Below are 26,938 nucleotides of genomic sequence, written 5' to 3' on the forward strand. Positions count from 1 at the left end.
GGGTGAAGTGACACTTGAAAATGTGTTACCATAAAAGTAAAGACGTATTGACCAGATTAGAGGAGTTTTCGGTCTATTGTTCTTTTGTAGTACAGAGGCACTTCGATCTAAACGAACGAATTACCACACGCGTCGCAGTTCGGACAGAATTTTCATTTCAAATTTTGAAGTAGCCGTATTTCAAACTAACCGAATTCCTTAACGTGTAAATCTCTATATTTCGGGCCGGAACTAATAGTACAGTTACAAACTAATGGGATTTCAAACTATCTGAGTGTGAATTAATGAGAATTTCCTGTATTACTAATACAAGTTGTATAGTACCAAATTTTATGTTCTTTGATAGTTACTTGGTAGCATCTGCATTACTGTATTACTTAGGGGATCAGGTGGGTGGATGGGGCCAGAAATATTGGTAGGACTGGTCCCTTTTATATTCATAGGCACCAGCACCGGTCTATATATTTTTCATGCTTCTTGAACAAATCTCATCTGCCCTGAATTCAGATTCCAAATTTTTAATAATTTTTAAAATAAAGTTAAGATTGAAAACAAAAATTGTTTGTATTAGCTTTATTTCCATTTCCATACTTATCTGTACAATTTAATTTCAAATAATTTTTTTAAAGTACAATTTTTTATTTAATTTGTCGGAGAAAGATCTCGAAATTCGATCGTTACACAATAAACTGCTATATTTCTCAAAGCTGACTTGAATTTAATAACTGAATATTCATCATTTATTTCTGGTTTGCCTACTTTTTTTCTTTGGAAGTTGATGAAAATATTCAAAATATATGTCAAACTCGTTCAAGGACTCTATTTATTTTATTAAAAATGATTACACAATCATTTGATAAATGTAGTTATACAACCTTGAATATGAGATTTAAATGGTAATTTTATTCTGCAGCATTAATTCGGCCATTTCGAAATATGTATTTTTTAGTATTGTGACTAATTAGGTAATACTTCAATAATAATCTTATGTAGTTTGTCTCCTTTTCTTAATATTTTATTGTAAAGTAATGTTTGTTCATTTTTTAATGTCACATAACAATATTTCTAATTAAAATACTGTAATAGTATTACACGAAGATCTGTCATTAGATGCAGGCTAATTTTCATTTCATTTTATAACATAACTTAAAACGTTTTTTCTTCTATTTTTGAGAAATTTATTATCGGCAGTTTTTCAACTTTATATATCTTTTAAAATTTTCATTTCCCGTAGCATAAAGGTAAACGAGTGAAACAACACGCTTAACTTAATTACTGTGTGTGACTTTAACTTAAGCAGGCTGCCAAAACTGTTTTCAATTAAAAACTTATGAGTTGATGACTTCTTTAACATACTTAATATAGAGATTAATGAAATAATAAAAATTTAGTATAAACAAATAATTTGTCTTATAATGTTTCCAGCAGCTGATGTTCCAACTATACTTCATTGATGCAAATAGCATATACTTCATTGAGCATAAGCAAAAAGCATACTACAATATTATATTCTATTGTTGAATACCATAAGTAATGGTATTACCATAGTATTATGCTTTATAAATTATTAATATTTTATTGGAAGTGTTGATTTTGGCTTGAATATATTTACCTGTAGACCTGAAATACAGTAGAGTTTAACCAATCAACTTGCTTAAAATTTTTCATGGTTGCTTAGTGTCCTATAAAGATATATTTACTAAATAATATATAACCTTATACCAGTATTGTATAATATTATGTTATAATAGTATTATACATGTAAGCTTATTTATATTTAAAGTATTGTTATGGTCAGTATCTCAATGAAAATGATGTGGTTTTATTGAACACATCTGCCATAGGATAGTGTATCCTATAGCCATATTTCAGTTTTAGCCTACTGGTGGCTATTGTATGTTTGGGGATCAATTTACATTGTAGATATGAGGCTAAAACAATTGTGAGCTGAAAATCTTATTGAGGTCAACTTATACACTGGAACATATGGTAAATGCTCATTACCAGTAAACGTAAATGTAATTTGATCTGATGATATCCTTGAGAAATATAGTGTTGTACCAATAACACACTTTTCACTATTTACTTGTGATGACTTCTGATTGTTGTTTTTGTCTGCTAATGCAAGATGCCACTGATTCTAAGCTATATCTCTGTTTCGGACAAGCAAAAATCAATAAACGTATGTTTTAGAATTGAGGAAATGTGATATTTGTATTTAAACCTGTTACTAAGAAGTTGGAATAATATGTAAAATAATTAACTTTATATTTTTAATAAACTTACATTTTAATCTTCAATAGGATATTTATCATTATTTATTCTAAAACTTCATCTCATCATGTCTAGGTTATGAAAAATCAGATTATTTTGATTCTTATTTTCTTCTTCTCAATAATCTGGATTAACTAAGATTCTTGTAATATGAAATATTGTAAGGAACTGAGTCCAAACGTTATTTTTATTTTATTATTATTATTTCCGTTTTATTATCTTTTGTTTGGGGTTTATGTTTATTTAGGACGAAGGTTCCCCACCACTCTCTTGTTAGTAAAAAAAAATGAAGAAAAAACAACTCACGGAGAAATAAGCGCCATAGGAAACATCTTGCGCACTTGCGCTGCCCGGCGGAAGTAACAGTCCGCAGAAAAAAAATGGGGGGGAGTCCCCACAATCACTAGTAGAGAAATACTTGATAAACCGTCTTAAACATCCCAGAAAATTATGATAAATATTTTGTAAACGGTTTATAAGCTTTGTCGGAAACTTAAAGCTGCCAGAACAAAGTTAATGTTAGCAACTAAGTATGTAAATAAGAGGAGTAACCCAGCTCAAGTGTGACGTCACCTCACAGTATAAAACCCGTACGTTAACCGAAGAAGGAGAGGTGATTTCCAAACCGAGGTGATTTCCAAATCGAGGCGACTGTGAGAGCGAGGTTAATTCGAAAGCAAAGTATTTTCTGATAGAAGTCCAGATTGATAATTGGACGATCCAAGGTGCTAAAGAGGAGTTTGATTGACGATTTGACGATATCGAAAGGATTGAGGAAATAGTTTCTTCTTATAGTGAGGTGACGGATAGACGTTTAATTAGTAAGAGATTTTGTTCATAGTTGCTAAGTATTTGATTTGTCGAATTTCAAAGGGGAATTACTATTAAGTTAAGCTAAGTTTATTGTCGGGTTGACTTGTTGATTTTCGTTAATAAATTTTGTTTGGAATTATTGATATTTGTACGTAGTACGTTCTAGTTGCTAATTAAATATATTTGAACTTTTGATTTGACTTGATATTTATCGTTGTTATTACTAATTTTTCGGTGCACGCTTAAAAGCCCAGGCCTGGCAAACTAATCTCGAATCCGCGTAAAGTACCCGTTAGGTTAACAGAAGTTTTACCAACTGTAATTATAGTCGGTTTCCTAAGATACTAAAAAAAATAGTACTTTACAATATAATCTCCACAAACCTCAGGATTATTTCAGCAGGAATCAAAAACATTTTTTTTCCGACATTTTTGTCACTGCAAAGGTCTTCTTCGGGAATATTAGAACATAATGGAACGTTTGACAAATCTTCAAACAGCAAATTTAATTAATTTTGGATCAAAAACAATTTAAAATTGCCCGTCTTGCACATTCCAAATAGTGTATGGATAAGGAGTTCACAAAGTATTGCCATGCTTTAGAGATTTTTGTTTATTCAATTTTCTGCCCTGTTTGCCTTGAAAATTTCAGTCTTCCATCTTATTGATATGTTTTCCATGCAACAATGTTTTTAACATGGAGACTTGTTGAAGAAATGGGATAATTTCAATCCCTGTTGTTGCATGGAAACATATCAAAGAGATGAAGTCCTGAAAATCCAAAACCAAACTCTCAAACTCAATGAATCTTTCTCTCTCAAACTTGGTTAGTTGTTCATATGGTCGTCGATTGTAATGTAAAGACATCTCTAGTGATACAGAGTCTCTCTACAACAAGTGAACTACAGAAGGGATGCCTTTTTGCACTTTTTTTATATGCCAAGGAAGACACACTTTAACACTCTCTGCTGGCATTATGCAATAAGACATCAAGCTATAACTAATCATATGCATATCTGCTTGAGACTTATCTGCATGCAAAGTTTCACAGCAATATGACAACTCCTTCTTAGTGCACTAATTTTTATGGCAATGAGTAAGTGTATGTATATATATATACACACTCACTATTCTCTATTCTTTGCTTATATAGATCAATCAAGTTGTCATCTTGATCAGTTGTTGCCCGAGTTCTACAAATATAGTTTCTGTTTACATGTTCAAAGATAAGATAAATCTTATCAATTTTGATTAAAGTTCCAGAAAAATGAAAAGGTATAAAAGAATATGAGATTCTTTATATCCTACCGTTTATTACATCACAACAAATACGAAACGTCATCAATAAATTTTTGAATTCTGTAAATCCCATTTCTGTTTTAGATTTCTATACTTCATTATTATTTAATGTTGTGAAGATGTAGGATTTCTCCTAAATACTAAAGATATGCATATATTATTTGTTTCCCTTCTTAACAAGTGTAAGGGGAGCTAGACAAATAATGTTATTTTGTGTAATTCTAGATGTTCGTTTTTCAACTAGATTTTAGAATTTTTGATTATTTTTGTTACATCTCATAACTCTATTAAAATGCATATTTTGTTGCAGTTTTTGTTATAGTAGAATATTTCTTATGACAAAGTACTAAAGGCAAAGATGTATACTGTGAAGGTAGATAGATGATAACAAAAGAAGAAATCAAAAGATGTTAAATGCTTTGTTAAAAATAGAATAACATTTGATGATTTAAGGGACTAATAAGAGTATTACAGATCAATAAACTTGATAAATCTGAAACATGATATACAAAAGAAAGTAAAAGAAAAACTTATATGATATAAGGATGATTCATAGTTTATATTAGAAACCAGAGAAGAGTGCATCATAAATGATGTCAATATGACAGGAAAGTTTTATTAATATTACAATTGTTTTAAATCATGAATTCCCAATCAGTAGAGATTTCTGCATCTGTATAATTACTCTGTAATTGGAGGTCTACACCATCTCAATTACAGATGATGGTACAACAAAGAGTGTGTATACATAGGAACTCTGGATGCACATATTAAGGAGCGTTTGTATTCAATCAAAAAGGGCCTACCATCCACTGCTTGGGCTGCATTTGCTTTCCAAAAATGATGTACAAATGTCTCTTGGTGAAGCTCATTTATTACATCCTGCCACAGACTGGTTCCTTTTAAAACATCTTGAGAAACTAGAAATATGTAATGCTCCCTGTATGAATGCAGATATAAATTATTAAGTTCTGAAGATCTTCTCTACTGTCTGGAAATCATTATTTGAATTATATTTTTAAAACAATTATTACATTAATGAAATTTGCCTGTCACATTGACATCATCGACGACGCGCTCGTCTCCAATCAATGGAACAGTAGTGCCTTTTAAATTCGATATTTTTGTTCTGACTTCCTTTTTACATTCTTTTGTAACTTAACCTGGTGATTACGGTTTAAAACCATCAAATATGTATCTTTAGTTTATTAAAGTTTGTCCTTGTTAGATATTTTTGGTTTTGGTGTGTTTATTTTGACATTATTACATCCAGTTATTCGAGCGGTGTCGTATCAATCAAGATACTCGTTCATAGAAACAAAACTCTAGCCAAAAAACAAATAAATGAGTCCTCTATAAAAGTTAAAGTAGTTAAAGAAGACAAGATCATGGCACTATTTTGGTTGTTAAATTGAAATATTTCTTCCTGAGAGATTTAGTAAAAAATTAACTGATATATTGATATTTTGGATAAAACAAGCAAATTGAAATTAAAATGTAAAATGAGAAAAAAGTATGTTGAAGTGGAAGTAAAGCTTATACAATGAAATTTAATTATTATAATTAATAAAATTGAATCAAATAATCAATTAATAGTAATAAAATTATTATTAATTGATTATTATTATTAATTGAAATAAAATCAATTAATAAAATTATTAAATTTTCAAATGTTATTTAATCTTCTTATATTTTTTCTATCAAACTTAATAAAGACGAGATTAAAAATGTTAATTTGGAGACGAGGAAAATGACATTTTTTTAAGTCGACTTTATTTCCTAGTTTATTATGAAAATTCATACTACTTCAGGGGACCTTCTAGGTCTCCTGAAGTGGTATGAATTTCAAATTACAAAATAATCTAATAAATTATATGAAAAAATAAAAACAAAATTTCATACTGTATATTTATACTATTACTTTTTTTAAATTCACATCTTGCCCGATAGTATAGAAATATGGATTCTACACTACTCTCAGAAAACCAAATGAAAGATTGCATGTCTTTTCTAAATTAATTCCAAGCCTAATGAACTGATAATTCAGTGAATTTCATGAATTTGTTAAAATATCTATGCACAAAAATACTCTTTATGATAAAAAAATTTTGCAAAAAGTTGACATTATCCTAATATTATTGTCATATAAAATTATTAAAGCTGGAACTACTATATAAGGGACAACAAACTGACCTTTTGTACATTTCCGGCAGTGATATTTGCATTTTTGTTTACGACACTGTCACTACCGGAAATGTACAAAAGGTCAGCTTGTTGTCACTTAGTATATTATCACTTAATCTTGATAGAATTCAAACGAAGGGAAAATGGAAATTGTATTGTGTTACTTAATTTTTTTGCATTTAGTATGCCACTCATAAATACTTATAACTTTTATGTAACATGCATTTAAAGACAGAAATATAGTTAATTTTTTTATATATAAAAATGATAAAGACTAGGAATTCATTTCTCTGTATGATATTAATTGACCATTTATTGTACCTTTACGATTTCTATCTTGATGGTTCAAGTATGAATACGTGGCCTTGAGAGGTAAAATTCGCCAGAAACATTTTTGCTGTATGTTATGGACTTGCATTCTTATTAGACTGTAAACGTAGTAATGTTACTTGGCACATTCCGCATCTACTTTAACTTTATACTTAATTAAATAAACATAAATATATTAACTGGAAGGCGGTGTGAAAAAAGATACAATTTCTTGTTTTATAAATTTTTTATTCTTGTGATTCTTGTACTTAGTTTTTTGTTATGTCGGGAATAAACTTTACAAAACTCTGAGTATTATATGGTATTTTGAAAGTGTTTGCCATATTTATTAATATGTATCTTAAAAAATTTTGCAGTGTGTATTATTTTGACTTGAGAATAATCAAACGATTAATATAAATAAAAATTTTTCAGATGGTAAATTAAAACCTTATCAGATTGCTTGCTTGGGTATCTCATCTCAGAGAGGTACTTTCATAACCTGGGAGAAGTATGTATGCCCTACATCAATTTATATTTTTATGCATAAGATTTTTATTTAATTTTAATTTATTATATTTTATGAATTTATTCTGATGATAATTCTTATTATGCTTTTTTATGTTTATAATAGAGACACAGGAAGACCATTTCATAATTTTATCTCGTGGAAAGATTTACGTGCTTCATCTATATGTAAAGAATGGAATAATTCTTTAAGAATGAAGGTATTTTAAGTAAATTAAATAGTTTTATATAATTCTAAAATTAATTTTTATAATTAATACATGATTTACATTTGTTTAATCACTTTTTATGTACAGTGGACCCCTGATATAACACGCATGTCGGGCAGGAAACAACACCAGCGTTATAAGGTGAACCGCATTATACCGAGCGGTGCGGTGTAACGCGGTTTACCTCTTTACTTTAGCAATAATGTCAAGCTTTTCTTTCACACTGTAAGCTTTTCTTTTACTCATCATGCATACAATAATTAAACACTATTGAAAATACATTCAGGAACTCAATACATACACAATTACTCAATACGCAGTAACAGTAAAATGCGCTACTCACTAACGCTGCACGGACCTGTATAAACGTGTTTGAGCTTATTGCCCGCGCTATAACCGAGTGCGCGGTATAGTGAGTAGCGCTATAATGAAGGTCCACTGTATTTAAAAATTAGAAGCAATTTTACTTGTGAACTATCAATAAATTCATAACTCATAGAATACATATCTGTAAAAATATTTAGATATCCATTGCCAACTAATATGCACAATAAAGAGTAGGAATATCTCTGGACACTCTTCAGTTCAGTAATGCAGTTCATCAAAGTTCATCAAATTGAAGGTCATACCTAGTAACCCCATATCTTTTTATTTCATTATTTACAAGTTGTAGCTATTAATGCCTTCCAAGCCTCCAAAATTGTGTTGTTTTTTCTGTAATTGTTGCTTGTCTATTTGAAGTTGCTTTAGGTATTTTCCACACTTCTGCATATATGATATGCTGCCTACTTGTAACTTTTTGAATTAGTTTTGCTTGGCTCCATTCAACTGATACTGAAGTTGGGTCCAATATTTTGTAAGCGGCTAATGTCGAGGATGCTTTCTGAATGTTGTCCTTATGCTCTTTTATCCTTTAAGTGACGTTTTGGTGGTCCCAATATATCATAAGTCTTGTTTAATCTTATTATCTTTTATCTGTACTTTGTGTACTCTAGGAATGTATTCTGGGTGATACGTTTCTTGCTGTTATGCAACAGTTTGTATATAGTGGGATTGTTTTTGAAGATGATTCTCTTCTTTCTAGTTTTTTCTGTTTTCCTGTAAATGTTACAGAGGGCTGACATATAGTCCCACTGTCTACTCTGTCTGATTTTCTTTTCTTTGTACTCATTTGTACAACCCCCTAAAATTTGGTTTGAAAAGATCATCCTGGAAGTGCAACAGGCAATAGAATGCCTCAATGATCAACAAGTACAAGCCAGAAATGAAAGGAGTTATTTTATAGAAGTCCAGCAGATGCATTTTAAAAAATTTTTGTTGTTCCAAAAACATTAATATTCACATTAAGTGATTCTAGAATAAATTATGGACTTCCTTCATTTTTGAATTATAAATTTCCTGAGAAAAGTCAATTAAGAAGACAAAACTGTTCAAGAAATGAAGTTTTACTGCACTGTAAAGGTGGTTGTACGGTGGTTAATAAAATGCAAATAAAGTTTGTGATGTTTTAGTAGCAATGTAGAAAGAATGGGTATGTTACACAGTTTTATTAAAATTTAATTTACTATTATTTTAGTACAAAGTCTCGCATTTCAGATGCTGTGTTCAGTAATGCAGAATTCTTATTAAGTCTAATTATGTTGTGATCTTGAACTCATTTCTAACCAATTCCTGTACTCTGACTTCTAGAATTCTAAGTAGTTTGGTCAGCAAATTTTTTGTAGGCTAGGTTTTCTTTTCTTATGACATCTCTTTTTCTGTTGTTGTTATTGTCAATGCTATTCATTTTTAGAATGGCTGTATATGCTGATGTAAATATATTGTTTTAATGGTAGTCAAAATATTATGGTTAGTATCTGAATAATCATTTTTATCTTATCACTATGCTGATATCCGCGACTTCGCTCGCGTGGATTTTGCAAGAAAACTCCATTTATATTCAGTATTTCAACAACCATAGTAATTGTTATATAACACCTACCGGTGAGAATGATGAAAATTGCTAAGAATCAAACAAACTGTTTTCAATTTGATCAATTTTCTGGAATGTTTACAAGCGTTCTGTAATCGAACCAATATGCAATAACAAATTTGAATTTAAAACGGTTCGAACATTAGGTTAAAAATTAGAAATATATAAAAATTTTTATAACAACGTCTGAAATGTTATCAATTTAATACACCTAAGTACTCAATGAAGACTAAATGTAGTTGAAAATAAAAAATTGCATCTAAAATAGTACAGTAGAAGCCATTCTTCAGGTTAATGCTTTCCCTCTTCCCCTGTGGGGAAATTTCGAAAAATCCCTTCTTAGTGTGCATTCTCATGGTGTACCCTAACTTGTACCAAATTTCACCTCTTTAGGTTCAGTGGCTTGCTCTGGGCGATGACGAATCAGTCAGGACAAGTAATTTTATATATTTAGGTTACAAAACTAAGTGCTACATATCTGTTCATGTAATGAGGATATTTTTTATTTGCCAGAATTTTAGTTAATAATTAATTGTTATCAATTAAAATTGACCGACAAAATGTTTGTCATCATTTTTATTGTTTTACTTTTGCAAATTACTTTTTAAATCTATCAAGAATAGAATTTAAGAAAAATTAACATACAGAATAATGAAACTTTTAAATTAATTACATTTAATCATATATTTAATAATTTATTTTAAGTATTTAAAGTATATTATTCCTAGTTATTTTTGGAAAATTATATTTGTCAAATCAAAAACATTAAGCTATATAATATTTTAAATCTTAATAATTGTCTAAAATCAAACTATAAATAAATATATATAAGATGTTTATTAGATTAAATATAAATTGTAAAATTTTCATTTAGAAGCATATTTTGACAGACTGTTGTATTAATTTCAGTGCTTAAGATGGGGGAGTCACATCTTGCACTTATTATCTGGGAAAAAAAGATTTCTAGCTGCAAAAGTTCTTAAATTATCAACTGCCATGGTATGTGCTTTCTTACACAATATGCAGTAATATTAACTAAGAATATTGTTTTCACTACATAAAATTTAATTATATTTAGGTTGTGATGAGGTTATATTGGATTCTTCAAAACATTCCAGATGTATGTATGAATGTTCTGATTATATCAAAATTTATAATAAAATATTTACATAATTTATTTTAAAAAATTGTAATGATTAGAGGAAGGAATTTAAGGTGCAGTACCTTTTCAAAAATATAGCTGTTTTCATATAGATAATTTAAGATATACATTGGGGCATGAATCGAAGTGAAATGAACACACTACTATTTGAATACACACCTTTTGGTGAGGTTAGCGTATTTCTTCCCATTTTCTTTCTTCTTTGATACTTCAGTGCCTTTTTTTCTCATGTTTCTCTGTGTTTTTAAAGAGTGGACAGAAAAATAAAATAAATTATTCTTACTCTTCTTGAGCAACTACATAAAATCCCCATATTCTCATTTTGTAGAGCAGATTGAGAGCTATAAAATGATATATTTACTGTTGTTGTAGTCCCAATAGTTCCCAAGATAATGTAGCAAAACCCAACGAGAGAAAACACAAACTTTGACAAAACAATAGTGCTCTATTTGCCAGTTCTTCTGAGTTCTTCTATGTTCTCTTTACATTCAGGGCCAGTTCTCTGCACCCAGCATGTCAAGAAGGTTCAGAAAAAAAGAGAGCATTTTATACTGACCTTGGATTTTATGATGGATAATTGCTCAATATAGTTTGTAGTGTTAATATTGTACCAGTATGGTATGTTAAAACATTGGGAACAATTAAAACATACCAAAAGTTGAGAAGGGAAAGTTTTATGCACTTTCAGAATTCAAGATGCAGTTTGTTGAAACTGATGATCTTATTCTTTGGTTTGCTGTCTTCAATGTAAATATTGCATTTGATGAGAAGCATCAAAGAGACAGAATAAACTGGCACATCTGGTACAGCAAGATTGCAGAGAACATTAAACTTCATAACTTAAGCAAATTAATGGGACAGTCACCAATAACAATTATTATTGTGAAACAATGAGGGTGGTTTTCTTTGTAATAATTAATATAAACACTAAAATAATGTGGTTGAGATTATGGGATGATCTCAATTTATTTGTTGACCACTTACTATTGTGATCTTACTGGACAATTACTGCTTTTAGGAAGATGTTTTATTCAATAATACTTCTTTTTACGTTGTATTATTGTAATTGTCTACTCGAACCTTACTTATTAGTAGGACTTTATACTGGTGTCTAAAAATTTATGGCACAATGACAGTTCAGAGAAAATAAAGTTTTATTAAAATTCACCTGTAGTAGTAATTTTTTCTGTACACATAGATAGATACATGTTTCAGGCCAGCATGCCCCTCATTAGCAGATTTACTACAAACCACTACAATAATTAAAACAAATAAATAAGACATTATGTATAATAATAAATACCCGACATTAAAAATTTGTTTAAAAAAACTTACAGTAGGAAAATTTCCCAATACCTTGTACAGGTAGATTGTACTTCCTAAAATAACAAAAGCCAATTTAAATAAATACATTTTTCTGTATAAAGTAAAATTACTATAAATTAATTAATCTTTAAAAACTGGATTATAATATCAACCAATAAGTTAAAACTTACATAATTCCATTTCTCCATTCACTTACAACATCAATGTTAATGTGAGTTTAACAATCACTTAAATCATTCGCTGTTTGTAAACGTCATCCAGTATGGCGTCCCAGGATTGGTGAATTATTCTCCCTAAATTATTGTTTATTCTGTTTTCTTCTTTATGTTTGTGTTCATATAATTGCCTTTTTGTAATTATTGGATTCTTTCTTTTTAATTTTAATTGTATTTATATCAATTTGGCATCCATGATTATTGCAATGTTCTGCAATGGCAGAATTTGCATAATTTCCTCTGATTGCTCTTATGTGTTCTTTTATTCTAATACCTAATTTTCTTTTGGTTTCACCTATATAAGTTTTTGCCGGGTTACAATTACAATTAAATGCATAAACTATTTCTTTTTCTTCCAATAAATTAATTTTTTTGTCGGACCTATGATATAAATAACGTTTAAATAAATTCTTTTTTCCAGTATTAAATTTACTTTCCCTTTTAAAATATTTTTCACTTTCAAAAATTTTTGGTACATAAGTTAAATTTACACATTTTTTATCTTTATCAAAATTTTTGGTTTTTATGCTATTACAATTAATCCATTTTAATCATTTTTCTTAAATCTTTTTGGTATAACCATTAAGTAAAAACATTTTTATTACTTGCTCTATTTCTATATCCTGATTTTGTAATTTACTAGTTGTATATTGATAAAACTAAAAATAGATTTTAAAGATATTAAATTTCATAGTTTGTGGAACGTTACTTTTTATAATGAAGTACCCTTGGTATTTGCATAGGTTTTATAAATTTTTGGTATTCTAAATTATCATCAGTTCTTTTTATGGTTATACCTAAATAATTTATACTGTTATTTACTCCTTTTTCAATTTCAAATTGTATATTATTTTCTATTGCGTTTGCCTGTTTTAAAATTAATTCTTCACTAGTCTTTCTACTATCAAATAAAATAATGCAATCGTCTAAATACCTATTATAAAATATTATTCCTTTTGTGTCTTTAATCTTTTTATCTATTTCTATTATAAAAATTTTGGCAAGTCTTGGACTTATGCATGTTCCCATTGGTATCCCTTCGGTTTGACTTGAATTTTAGTAAAACTTTATTTTCTCTGAACTGTCATTGTGCCAAAATTTTTAGACACCGGTATAAAGTCCTAATAAGTAAGGTCCGAGTAGACAATTACAATAATACAATTAGAAATAAGGACAGTAAGGCAATTTTAATATACTTCTTTTTACAGTTTGCATTTTGCCCGAAATGCATAGGTCTCAATAGTAAGCGGTTAATGAATAAATTGAGATCATCCCGTAATCTCAACCACTATTTTAGTGTTTATAATAATTATTACTAATATTAAATTAAATTACCTTGATACGTGCCTTCACTTCAGGATCTGAAAAACAAAAGTCATTGTGTGAGTTCAGTGCAGATATTACCATTCCATTAATTCAATCAGGAATTCCAGTCCACAAGGTAAACAATCCTACATTCAAATTTTTCCTCGAAGTACATGCAGAGGTCAGTCCGGACGAGAGCACCTTTAGAAAAAATTACATAAAGCCAACTTATGAGAATTTCTTAGAGAAAATAAAAGAGGTGGTCAAGAAGCATGAAATGGGGTTCATGTTAGATAAAACTATTGATGAGCTGCAAAGATGTATAGGTATCTCTTGATTAACATGGTTAATTAATCCCTTGATCCTACCACATACATTGAAATTGCATTCATCAAAATATGGTATCTATGTTAAGTAAAGACAGCTGATAAAGCCACATAAATTAAAACTTCTGTTGTGTATATAAAAGGATTGCTACAATTAATTTCATGCATTAATCAAATCCTGCATTAAACAACAGATATCTATATGTTGAATATGCTAGTGTTTCCATTATCTGGTGAATGGGAAAACCATGCTTTTTAAGATGTACCAACTCAAGAAGACAAATGCCTGAACAGTAATGTAGTCATTCAGTGATTCATGCATGAAGCTGTGGTCAGGGAACATACATTACAAAAAAGTTTGGCTTATAGTGAGTAATCAAGCATGCTATATACCAGGGCTTCCCAAACTGTGCGCTGCGATGCCCTGGGGTGTTGCAGCGCTATCCTAGGGGAGTCGCGAGACAATACCCACAGGTCGCCTGCACGCGACATAATGAGTGAGTGCGCAGCACATACGTCTCATCACTCTGCTCTGCCATTTTCTTGTTCTTTTGTCCAGTCTTTTGTTTTCGTTGATTATAAGTGTTGATAAATCAGTGTTTTGATTTCAAGTGTGTTGTATTTAATTTATGCATTGTAAAATGGATAACTTTATTCAAATAAATAGAAAACATGTCGAAGACTCGGGAAAGAGTACAAAGAAGAGTAGCCATTTCAAAACTTCAGCCTCAATTTGAGAAGTTATGTTCAGAAAAGCAAGCTCATCCTTCTCATTAATTGTACTGTTATGTTTTCTAATAAATAATAATTATTAAGATTCTGTATTCTTTGGAGTTTTCTTTGAATAATAAAGTAAGTTTTAATGTCTGCTAGAGCTATACGTAAGTATCTTCTTTTAGAAGGGTGTCGCAAAAAATTTACAGCTTGTAAAGGGAGTCGCAATATAAAAAAGATTGGCAACCCCTGCTATATACTTTTGGCTTTCCAATAACTGAAGGCTATGTACTGTACCTCAACCTCAACCACATGACATATATTGGACATGTACTATGCCATGTTTGTGAAGATAGCAGGGAGGATTTCAGTAGGATAAATGACTTCATTGCTGCTCTGAAGAAGATTCTTGTGAAAGTCCCCCAGTCAAGTTTTGTACTGAGAAGTTACTGGGCTTTATCTACCACAATTCCATCATAACCAGGTGGGTACTTGGATAAGATGTAGTTTTTTTATGTAAAAATGTTGACAAAATCAAATGCTTCATGTGTGCCCAGATAAAACAGACACAGCAGACATCAGTAGGTTCAAAAACTGCTCAACACCGAAGACCTAGAGTTGGAATTTTTCACAGTACATGGCTACAAGTATTTGCCTGATGTGATTCAGAGTTTGGAAGAAGGTATGGAGAAGGAGGAACAGTTGGTGACTGAGATGGATAATCTTGATGGATTTGCCAAAGCCAAATTTGAATTAAATTTGAGGAACAATCTGGATGTTGAAACTTTTGCAACTTCAACTCTGTCTGAATGCTTACAAGATATGCTCCATTGGTTTCAGTTCATGTTGAGTGGAGTTTCTCCACATACAAGGAACTTCTGAGCTCGAAGAACTAGACTTATTTTCGAAAACATAGGAATGTTGTGCATAATCCAATATAACAAGTTGGTTAAAATCAGTAAATGTCATATTTACCTCCTAAATATGTTTACTTTACGATATATGCTATAGTGTTGGATAAAGAATGTTCCCATAAGTGGTTTAGACCTGAATAAATGCATTTCATCGCCATCATTTATTTTCCAATTTTTTTTGTATATTTTTCAGGGCCATTTATCCCTTTTTCTTACCATAATTTTGCAACTTAAAATCCTTTTCTCCTAGTGTTGATGATACTGAAATAACAAAACTTACTTTATTTACAATTAGGAAATATGTTACAACAGATTTTCTCTCCTACATCAATATAAAGCCATAAAAGATGAAATACAAAAAGGAAAAATACAAAAAACGAGCAACAACAAAAAACATACATGCAAATACAAAAAATTTAAAAATTATAAAGTATACTTTTACGAGATTTTTTTTATATCGCAAGTACTTAATGCAAAGCATATATTCGATATTATTCATATTGCTAGCAATGTGATAAAAGAAATATTTAAACAAAAGAAAAAAAGCATAAATGCATGATAAATCAGGGTGTTTTTTGCTGTTTTTGCAAAAAAGGCCTCAATTATTTTGCACTCTCTTGAACGTCAGATTAACCAAGATTGACTGTATAATATAAACAAACATGAAGTTATATTTTTTATCTTTCTCTCCTAAAATCCTTTGTTATAATTATCCAAATGAAATTAATGTCATAAACATCTACAAATAATAATAATTTGTGTACTTGTAAAATTTTTCGTTTTGTATTTTCACACACAAATTTCCTAAAATGTTATTTTGTTTCAGAAATATTTGATATATGTATGTGCATATATATATTAAAAGAAAATGAATGATAAACATTTTCGATAAATGTTCTATTTAATATATTTCTTTGTGTGACATTAAATAGGTTAAAAAGAAAGCAATAGATGGGCAAGCTCTTTTCGGAACGATTGATACTTGGTTAATATGGAAATTAACGGGAGGACGAGTACATGCTACAGATGCGTCAAATGCATGTATCACAGGATTGTTTGATCCTTTTCAGGTATTAAAAATTAAAATAATTTTTAAAATAAATTCTTTAAATATATATTATTTTGAAATGATTTATTTACAAAGATAGATCTCATGATGTAATATTTTATAGTATACATTTGAGTCTGATTAATTAATCTGATAATTATGTAATAATTCAAATTAGATCATTTGAATCTGCCCCTTGGATTTTCCCTTGAATTTCATATCTAAATTAGCTTTGTTCAGTAAAAATTTGGATAATTTACAGATACCTTATCTTTTATTGAAACTCAAGAATAGACTCCACACTTCTCTCTAGACTAGCTATTGCATAGGGTTAGGATTTAACACTAAATGCTAGTTTCAAACACCAAGTATAAACAATGTTAGAATAAACTGCTTATGAAATACACTTTTCTGAAAATTTAAGTTTAAACCAGTCTAGACTTAGACCACTGTCTAAACTAGCTTTCTGAAATCCATATCTTTGATGTGGATGAAATAATCATATTTTGCAGTTTTAGTGATATTTTTGTCTAAATAGTAGAATCGTTTTACAGTGTCTGAGCACAGAACACAAGTTTATCTTTGGCTTAAAAAGTTGAAGCAGTTAAAGGAAAGGAAAGGAGTGGAAACAGAAAATAAAGAGAAAATTTGATATTGCCAAAGAATGTGAAATATTGATGAACATTAGAAATTTGCAGAGAAAGCTGGCTTAATTTTCAAAACAGATTATTTGAGTTGTCGAAAATTCAAACTTTTTGATTTTATTCCCAATATTCAAATTAAAAACCTCTTTTTTATATGGGAACACATAGTATTATGTATAATTATTATTTTTTAATACTCTGCACTCAATATCCTTATGTACAAAGTCTGTACAGACCTGGAAAGTCGAGGACTAACATTTTTAGCAGAAAAAGTTGGGAAATCTGTCTTTCGTTCTCGCTCCTTTTTGTTCTGAACATGTCTTTAAATTTGGTTCAGTATAGGGAGGTCTAAAAAAACTGTAGCAACAAAACAATGGCAGGATTTGTTGCACTTACATCTTGTAAACTATAAATGATAATCTAATGATTTAAATGTTGTTGGATAGTTTGTGTCATATTTAAAATGGTGGGTAGTGAGAGGGGAACAGCTGTGTGGGTAGGGGTAGTGATTGCATGTAAACACTGAAAATGGCAATTTGGTGCAGCATTTGGGTGGTGAAACTTTGGATGGTGAAGAGATAGGATGTTGAAATTGGTGTGTAGATTTGTACAGAATGACAGGATCTACAATATTTTTTAGCAATAATGACTGATAAAATAGAATTTGTAAAGTTATAATCCAATAAGTGTGTGAGTCAGAAAAAATTTTCATAATATTGAAGAAATTGCAAAGGAAATATGAACAGAAATGTAAGAGATGTATATCATTGGAAAGAAAAATCAAAAAAGAATCAGAAAAGGCCAAAATGATTAATCAGAATGATGCAGATAGAGAGCATAAGAAAACTGAGCATGTCAACTCCGATGCAAATCCTTTGAGTGTGCCATCGCCCGAACTGATAGATATGGAACACCACTTTTAAACCTTTACTTCCGGTAAGAAATGATACATAAACGAACAAACGTTTTCAATCTTAATCAAGATTTGCCTCAGGTTTTGGACCACTTGAGTTCCAATTATGGAATGCAAAGATTTAAATGTTTTTAAATACAAACATTTTTAACAAGTTTGTAATTAAGAACAGAGATTTAAATTGAAACGATAAATTAATTATACATATATAGACTGATTGGAATGCATATATATAGATACATATATGCATTCCATAATTGGAACTCAAGTGATCCAAAACCTGAGGCAGATCTTGATTAAGATCAAAAACATTTGTTTGTTTATGTATCATTTCTAATCGGAAGTAAAGATTAAAGGTAGTATTTACATATACTGGTAATTGGTCTAATAGTTTGTTCTGATAAATATGGACTTGGAATGTGATCACGAGCAAGATCATTAAATCTTATCCTTCCTCTAATAACACACAAGGATTTACGCCTTAAACAATTGTGATTGGATTCGCAACCCTTCCAACTTTTTGACCAGCGTGACATTTGGTTAATTCATTGCAGTCAATTGCTGACATTAGAATTTTGAATATAAATTCTAAGTCAAAAGTTTACTTTAATTTATAATTATTTAGAAATTTGTCATTCAAATTCAATAACTTTGATTTGTAATCTACTGCTATGACAGTAGATGAAACTAAAATTAAATTCCAAAATAATTGTAAAAAACGATGGAGTCAGACTTTCTATTCTTCTTACTTTTTAATCTTAAAGTATACGAAAAAATTATATTTTTCTTCCAGTTCTGACTTATGGATATTGTATAACTAAAAAATTTTCTAAAACATTGTGTTAACAATGAATAAAAAAGATTACAGTTAAAAAGGTAAAAGGAAATCAACATGCAAAGAAAAAACTTTTTATTTACTTTAACAAACTTCCCAAATGCATTTCGCCTCGTATGAAAGGCCTCTTCGGTAGGTTTGACCGTACACAGTTCATATTCCGACAATAACTTGTTAGGAGAAACCACTTATATAGTTCACAAAAATTTCCCAGCATTCCGCTGTTAGCATTCCCGTATTCAGATTTACATTGTTGTTTTGCATAACGATAGCAAAATGTTCCTTTACTTTCCGTTTTAATCAATACTAATAAGTTAAAAATGGTCTTCAGCGAAAAAAAACAATGTAAAACGGAAAGTAAAGGAACATTTTGCTATCGTTATGCAAAACAACAATGTAAATCTGAATACGGGAATGCTAACAGCGGAATGCTGGGAATTTTTTGCAAACTATATAAGTGGTTTCTCCTAACAAGTTATTGTCGGAATATGAACTGTGTACGGTCAAACCTACTGAAGAGGCCTTTCATACGAGGCGAAATGCATTTGGGAAGTTTGTTAAAGTAAATAAAGTTTTTTCTTTGCAAGTTGATTTTACCTTTTACCTTTTTAACTGTAATCTTTTTTATTCATTGTTAACACAATGTTTTAGAAAATTTTTTAGTTATACAATATCCATAAGTCAGAACTGGAAGAAAAATATAATTTTTTCGTATACTTTAAGATTAAAAAGTAAGTAAAATTAAATTATAATCTGTTATGATATTCTTTATATAATGAGTGATTAAAATAAATATAAATTAGATATTATTGCATCTATTGTACAGTTGTTATTGGGCTACAGTTTGAAAAAATTGTAGATCTATATTCCCACTGTCATCCATGTGTCCACCTTTCCTTAATCTTGAGAATGGTTAGATAGATGACGAGTGGGATGGCAAAGAACCGTCAGTCAGTTTAACGATATTGTGTACGAGACATTTTTGCATCGCATGGTGAACTTCACACAATTCATGTATTTTTATTCATTGTATTCTTTGCTGCTAGCCACATTTAGTATGTGGAGATCATCAATCCATCAAAATTGACAGGATTATTATTTGTGATATATCTTCTCTCTAACTGAAAATTTCCATCTTCAGATGATCCATGGAATTTCAGAAGTATACCGAAATATCGCCATATAGATAAACTCGGGTTTTCAAAAAACACCACAAACATTGACCCACTTTCCTGCCAAAACTCTGCTGCTCTGGGGAGGGATGGGAAGAAATGTAATGACCTTGAATGGGTGTGTACAGGTTCAAAAATAGTGCATAGTAAGTGATTTCTCTTGTTTAAATTATTTTGAATTTACCCTCTCCTGGCTCTGAGAAAATTAAATTTTATGGTATGATGCAAGTCTTTTTCTTTACTTAAATAAGATTTACAAATTAATTTTAAATTAAATCATGAAAAATACCATAGAAATATCGTAGCTAATTACATAATTGATTTAATGCAAAGTTTTTCGATTTTTGTAAGTGAATAAAGTGTTTTTTTTAATAAAAAGTTATGTAACTGTGTACAAAATGGGCTTAAATAGACTTGGCCAAATATTACATAATGGAAAGGGGAAGTGTAGAAAAATTAGTAAGTCAGACAATATTGTCATAATTGGTCAGGGAAAGTCAGGGAATCACAGATGGAATTACCTGTACAGATCCTGTTATACAGGTTCCATTTAAATTAATTTAAAAAATAAAAAATATTTGTATTTTGTATGATGATTGTTAATGTATTGGAGCTGAAGGTAACTTGAATCGAGTCGAATGCGTTTCTCTAATAAAAAGTTTTTGATTTCCTTAATCAACATTTGTATGAATTTTCATTAGTGTTGACTATTTTACATAATATAATTTGCCAGGATATTAATAATTGTGTATATATTAAAGTTAGTTATCTAAATTGCAGAATTTGCTTTTATTATTTCAAAATAAAAGTACCAGCAATTAAATATATTATCAGTAGCAAATAATATATAGATAAACTGTAATAGGAATAGTTAAAATGTACATATATATTGAAGAATATATATTCCCATTAAAATATGTACTGTTTATTTAACAGAAAATGAACATATATTTGAATTCTTATAATTGATGTATTTAAAATTTCCTATTTTGATTCGTTGGAAAATGCCCAAATATAGTTTTTATAGTAGTAGTTCTACAAATTTCTAATCAGTTTTTGAGATTCTGAAATATTTCATGTTTATGTTTGTAACATTTCTAGAAGAATTTAATGAACTCCAGTTCTTTCAGAAATAAATCTATTTTTGTTTTTTCTGAAAATACTATCAATATTCCTACAAAAGTAATAAATATATTTTTTTATAGATGCATTGGGCAGGCTGGGCAATAAATATGTTTGGAATTCCTCCTTCTCTGCTTCCAATTATAAAACCAACAAGGTATGTATTAATCCATTTTTATTTTAAGATAATTAAAACCATTTATTTGTTTTAAACTTAAATAAAGGTTGATCTAAAAAGAAATACTATAATTTTTTAATATTATCTGTGTTTTTTCATCAGAATCAGTAGGCAAAAAGTGAAATGTACTTTCTATTAAGATATATGAACAAACATTAATATATAGCATTTATACAATATGAGTCAAAAGTCACTTGCACCCTTTTCATTCCAAGGATCTGAAGATAATCATTTTCATGGCAACAAAAAAGGTCCCATCCAGTTCTCTGTATGTGACATTAACAAAATTAATATATTTTCAGTACTTTTGGAATAAAAAGGGTGCAAGGGACTTTTGATTTACCCTGCGTAGTGTGTACATTACAAATGTGTTATATTGCTGACATTAGAATTTTGAATATAAATTCTAAGTCAAAAGTTTACTTTAATTTATAATTCAAATTCAATAACTTTGATTTGTACTCTAATACTATGACAGTAGATGAAACTATAATCTATTATGATATTCTTTACATAATGAGTGATTAAAATAAATATAAAGTAGATATTGTTACATCTACTGTACAGTTGTTATTGGGCTGTAATTTGAAAAAATTGTAGATCTATATTTCCACTCATCCATCCGTGTGTCCACCTTTTTCCTTAATCTCGAGAATGGTTAGATAGATGAAAGATGAGACCAGAAACCTTAGGGACAGGAGGGCCTGATTAACTATATACAAACTTCCATTGCAAACTGGAAGTGATGTTACTTCTATTCAAAAATTTCCTTCGAACGGAGTTAGATGACTGGCACAACTTGATTGCTAAAGGAAAAGTATGGTGTACAGGGGCAATACACTACTAATTTGAGGTGGATAGCTTATATTTTAAATTAAATAAATTAAAAAATATGATTATTCAGGTTTATTATTATTAAATAATGAAAAATTGTAGAGGTTTGCAAAATTTGGCACCATATTCATACAGAAATAAGTCAAAATGCTTAATTTAGGTATAATACTTTCATTAAAATAAATGTTTTGATCAAATACTTGTCTGTCTCAGCTTATAATAACTTACTTAACAGATTAGAATGCTATAAAATGATTGGTACCCTTATATTAAAATATACAAAACAATTAAACAAATTTTTTTTTTTTGAAATTTTATATTATGAATATATTCGATAGAACAATTAAGACAATAAAATAATACTTTTATATAAAATCAAGCTATTCCAGCCTGCATAACCAAATGTACAATTTTAAAGTAAAAATAACAAATGCTATTATATGAATTTTGAGAATAACCTTTTATAGCAAGAATATTAATTGAAGGAATTTAATAATTATGACCCAGTATTGTTAATTTCATATATATATCTTGCATACTAATAATATTACAATGATGTCTTAAAGCATAAGTATAGGATGGTTGTAAAGTAACTTGACCAAGTAATTGCAATCTCAACAGCAGGGAAAGTGAAGAATCCGTTAAAATGCTTGCAGGATATGTACAGGGTGACATGCTTGTTTGTAATACATGAAAATAGGATTAGAAAATATGTCATGGTTATGGTTAGCATAACTGTAACTTGAAAATTTCCAATACAAACACCAATAATTCACAATGTCATAAGATTCTGCATGATGAAAAACAGCATACACACAACCATTCCAATAAATGGTTTTGTGTAGAACAGAAAAAGAAATATTGATATTTGAACATTTGGAAACAGATTAGCCATTGTCCACAACAGAAGACTCACACTTGTTCGTGGATGGGGCAGCAGCATTTTAGCTGGAATTTATTGTGATGTCAGCTGTGAGGTGCAAAAGCATCTGTTGAACATAATTCAATAAAGCATGCCCTCTCTTGTTTCTCCCCATCTGCAAAAGTGTATGGATCTTCTATTGTGCATTTTGATTTGCCAGCTTCCCATTGTTCAAACACCAATATTTCTGTGGTTTTTCATTCTACACACTTGTGTTCCAGTGCCTTATGCTGTTTTCTGTTAAGCAGAATCTCATGACATTGTGAATTCCTAGTGTTTGGATTGGAAATTTTCAAGTTATGATTATGCTAACCATAACCATGACATGTTCTATTCCTATTTTTGTGTATCACAAGGGCAAGTCAACCTGTACATTTGCTGAAAAAGTTTCAATGGATTCTTTGCTTTTCATGCTCCAGAGATTGTGGATTGATCAAGTTACCATATGACTGTCCACTATATAATTGGTATCTAAAATTTTTATCAGGTCATTATTATCCCATTCTCTAATTAAGATAAGCTTATTTCATAGGCTTTCATTTTGTTTTAGCATTTAAGGCCTACATTGAGAGAGATGTGACATTGCTTATAATGTTTAGAAGTGTGAAAGTAATGGTTTATATATACTGCATATATACACCATATTTACTCGGATATAAGACGTTCTCGCATATAGGACGAGGTGTGACTTTAGAGATCGAAATAAAGTAAATTAGATTTATTAATACAATTCTAATTTTATTTTGTTTAATCACAAATAAAATATTATCAAATACACATATTAAGGCCTTAATATGTGCACGGTTGTTTGCATTAATACGTGACGAATAGAAAACGAAACCAAAACGTTATAATGTGCATGACTGGAAAAGGTTTATTTTTAATAATTCGGAATATCGTAATATTTATTAAAAATAACAATTTAACTAATATAAAATAACTACATTTATAATTATTGCTAAGTGACCTGTATTTCATTAATGTTTTTATAAATAATTAGAAACTATTTTCTGCAAACGAATGAGATGCAATGTGGTTTTTAATTAATGGACGTAGGATTAAACCAATAAACAAAGGAAAGTGTGTCTTAATTTGTTTACAGTAGATGCCAACTTACGCTAAATAGACTGTAGACCTATAATGACAGCATGAAGTATACACTGTTCACAGAAATTATTGCAAAAATGTAAAAAATCCTTCGCTCGCGCGTATAGGATGACCTAGGTTTTTGAAGCAGTAAAAAATGAATAAAAACCTTGTCTTATATGCGAGTAAATATGGTATATAATTTATATTTTGGAGATGAACCTAATAGTTGAACCAATGTAATAAAAATCTTCGTGTTTATTAATTAGTTTAAATAAAACTGAATTTACATAATTAAATTATCTATGTCAACTTAAATCTATAATTAAATAAGCAAGATTAGTTAATTTCTTTATCTATGGTAAAATATAAATAATAAATGAAATTAAATCTATCAACATTTTACCGATAATTTTTTCAATAAATTATTAGTGATCTGAAGAATTAACATTGCTATAAATGTCATGGAATTTAGCAAAACGTCCGGATTTCTCTGCTCGAAGTAAGTTTTGTTATTGGGTTGTTCGGAAAGTAAGTTCGTTTTTTTATTACTAGAGGAATTAGATGTATTTTTACCAGCCAATTTTATTTTAAACCACATTTTCATTATATACTTTGACAGCTGACATTTTAAGGCATATTTGTAAAAAAATTTGTTTGACTCTGTACAATTGTTTTTTTTTTTTTTTTTTTTTGGTGACCCATCAAATATGGAAAATCGAAAGCATCATTTTTGGCATATTTTGCTTTTTTATAATTAAGAAACCAAAATGCTGTTCAAAGAAGAAAAAAATTGCGGTACATGTTTGGGGAAGATGCATTGAGAGAAAGACAGTGCCAAAACTGGTTTACAAAATTGTGTTTTGGCAATTTTAATATCAAAGATACACCACATTCTGGATGGCCACTTGAAGCCAACGAAAACAAAATAAAGGTACCGATCGAAGCAATCTGCCGTATAACAACATGTGAAATCACTAAGACATTAAATCTGTGAAATTAAATCGTTTATTATTACTTAAAACGAATTGGTTTCGTTTCAAAGCTCGATATATGGGTTCCACGTGTTATTAAAGAGAGATGCTCTCTATGGTGGGATTTTAAAGAAATTTGTTTTTGAGCTTTTACCAGACAATTTAACAATTGATTCGAAAGTGTACTGCCATCGAGTAAACAAATTGAGTAATATCATCAAACAGAAAAGGCCAGAATTGATCAACAAGCAAAGTGTATTGTTTTACCACGATAATGCCAAATTTCACACAAGTTTGGTAACTCGTCAGAAACTGTTATAGCTTAGATGGGACGCGTTATCGCACCAACCACATTTGCCGGATCGGGCACACTCGGATTATTACTTGTTCCGGTCTATGCAAATTTTTTTTAACTGTAAGACATTTACTTGAAATGACAATGTCAAAAATCACTTGGCTCAGTTTTTCGTAAACAACGATCAAAACTTTTATGAACGTGAAATCACGCTACTACCAGAAACAATGACAACGGGTATTTGACCAAAATGGTCAATATATAATTCAATAAAATATTTATTGTAAGAATATTGCGTTTATTTTTCTACGGAAAAAACGAAATTACTTTCCGAACAACCCAATATAATAGCTTTAGTGCAAATACAGAAAGGACTTATTACTAGTAAAAAGAGATAATGACTCAAATTGTTAATTGAAGAGAGACATAATTAAACATTTTTTTATTTGGGTAAATCTTGGATAAAATTATAATATCAGAATTCAAAATTTTGGAGATTTGGACCAGATATCATTTATTACTTCCCGACACATTGATTCGAACAAATTGGTGGTTATGAAAAATAGTACCAGCAGATTCTCTTATTGCCAACAGATAGCAGGAAGAAATGTTTTCTTAATTGATTTTAGATATATTGAAATGTATTTTTATAAGTAAAAATTGAAGAAATTAGAAGTATATTAGTATTAAAATTTAATAATAAAATTATAATTTATTATTAACTTTTTTAATAGTGGTGAATTTGGAAAAACAGAAAAATCAATTTTTGGTGTTTCTATACCAATAACTGCAACAGTAAGTATCTATTTTTTATTTCCATACAAAAAATTAGCAATTTGCATTAAAATCATTTGGAAATTCTTTGAAACAATACTTCATTACTTTCATCTTCATCAGAACTGTCATTGTTGTCCTCATGATTGTTAGCCTCCTTGAATAGTACATTATCCTCTGTTCTGTCCAAGCTGTTGGTAACATAACATTTCTTAAAGTCCTTTATAATTGTGTCTGTGCCAACAATCTTTCATAATTCTACTGCTGTTCTAACTTCTATAAGACTATGTGGAATTTTGAATACTTTTTGTCTAAGTGATTGATTGTGAAAATTTACTTAGTTGGAAATAAATCCTTTTTAATTTGTATTTAAAAATACCTGGAAATCGATCAGCGTAAATGAATTTTTAACTGCTTTTTTTTTAATAATAATAGTATATAAATGAGAGTTTCTGGATAAAAAAATTGCAAAATATCACAAAATTAGCATGATTTTTCTTTAAAAAAAAAAAAGAAAACACGAAACAACCATTTTAAGTAAAAATCACAAAATTCTAAAAATTGGATCCATTCACCACCTCAATTTTGGGGT

At 29.5% G+C, this 26,938-nt stretch overlaps 1 protein-coding gene across 2 annotated transcripts in view; it reads left to right on the forward strand.

Moving 5' to 3' along the window:
* LOC136989241 (putative glycerol kinase 5) overlaps positions 1 to 26,938 on the forward strand; it is a 50,980-nt gene that overhangs the window by 2,215 nt on the left and 21,827 nt on the right. For both annotated transcript variants that reach the window (XM_067287354.1, XM_067287355.1), the window contains 7 exons: positions 7,314 to 7,389; positions 7,513 to 7,606; positions 10,497 to 10,586; positions 10,666 to 10,707; positions 16,482 to 16,619; positions 21,367 to 21,440; positions 26,307 to 26,367. In XM_067287354.1, coding sequence (XP_067143455.1) covers positions 7,314 to 7,389; positions 7,513 to 7,606; positions 10,497 to 10,586; positions 10,666 to 10,707; positions 16,482 to 16,619; positions 21,367 to 21,440; positions 26,307 to 26,367 — 575 coding nt within the window. The remainder of the gene's footprint in view (positions 1 to 7,313; positions 7,390 to 7,512; positions 7,607 to 10,496; positions 10,587 to 10,665; positions 10,708 to 16,481; positions 16,620 to 21,366; positions 21,441 to 26,306; positions 26,368 to 26,938) is intronic.

This window comes from Centruroides vittatus, unplaced genomic scaffold (genome assembly GCF_030686945.1).
Source record: "Centruroides vittatus isolate TY-2023 unplaced genomic scaffold, ASM3068694v2 scaffold_450, whole genome shotgun sequence".
NCBI lineage: Eukaryota > Metazoa > Arthropoda > Arachnida > Scorpiones > Buthidae > Centruroides > Centruroides vittatus.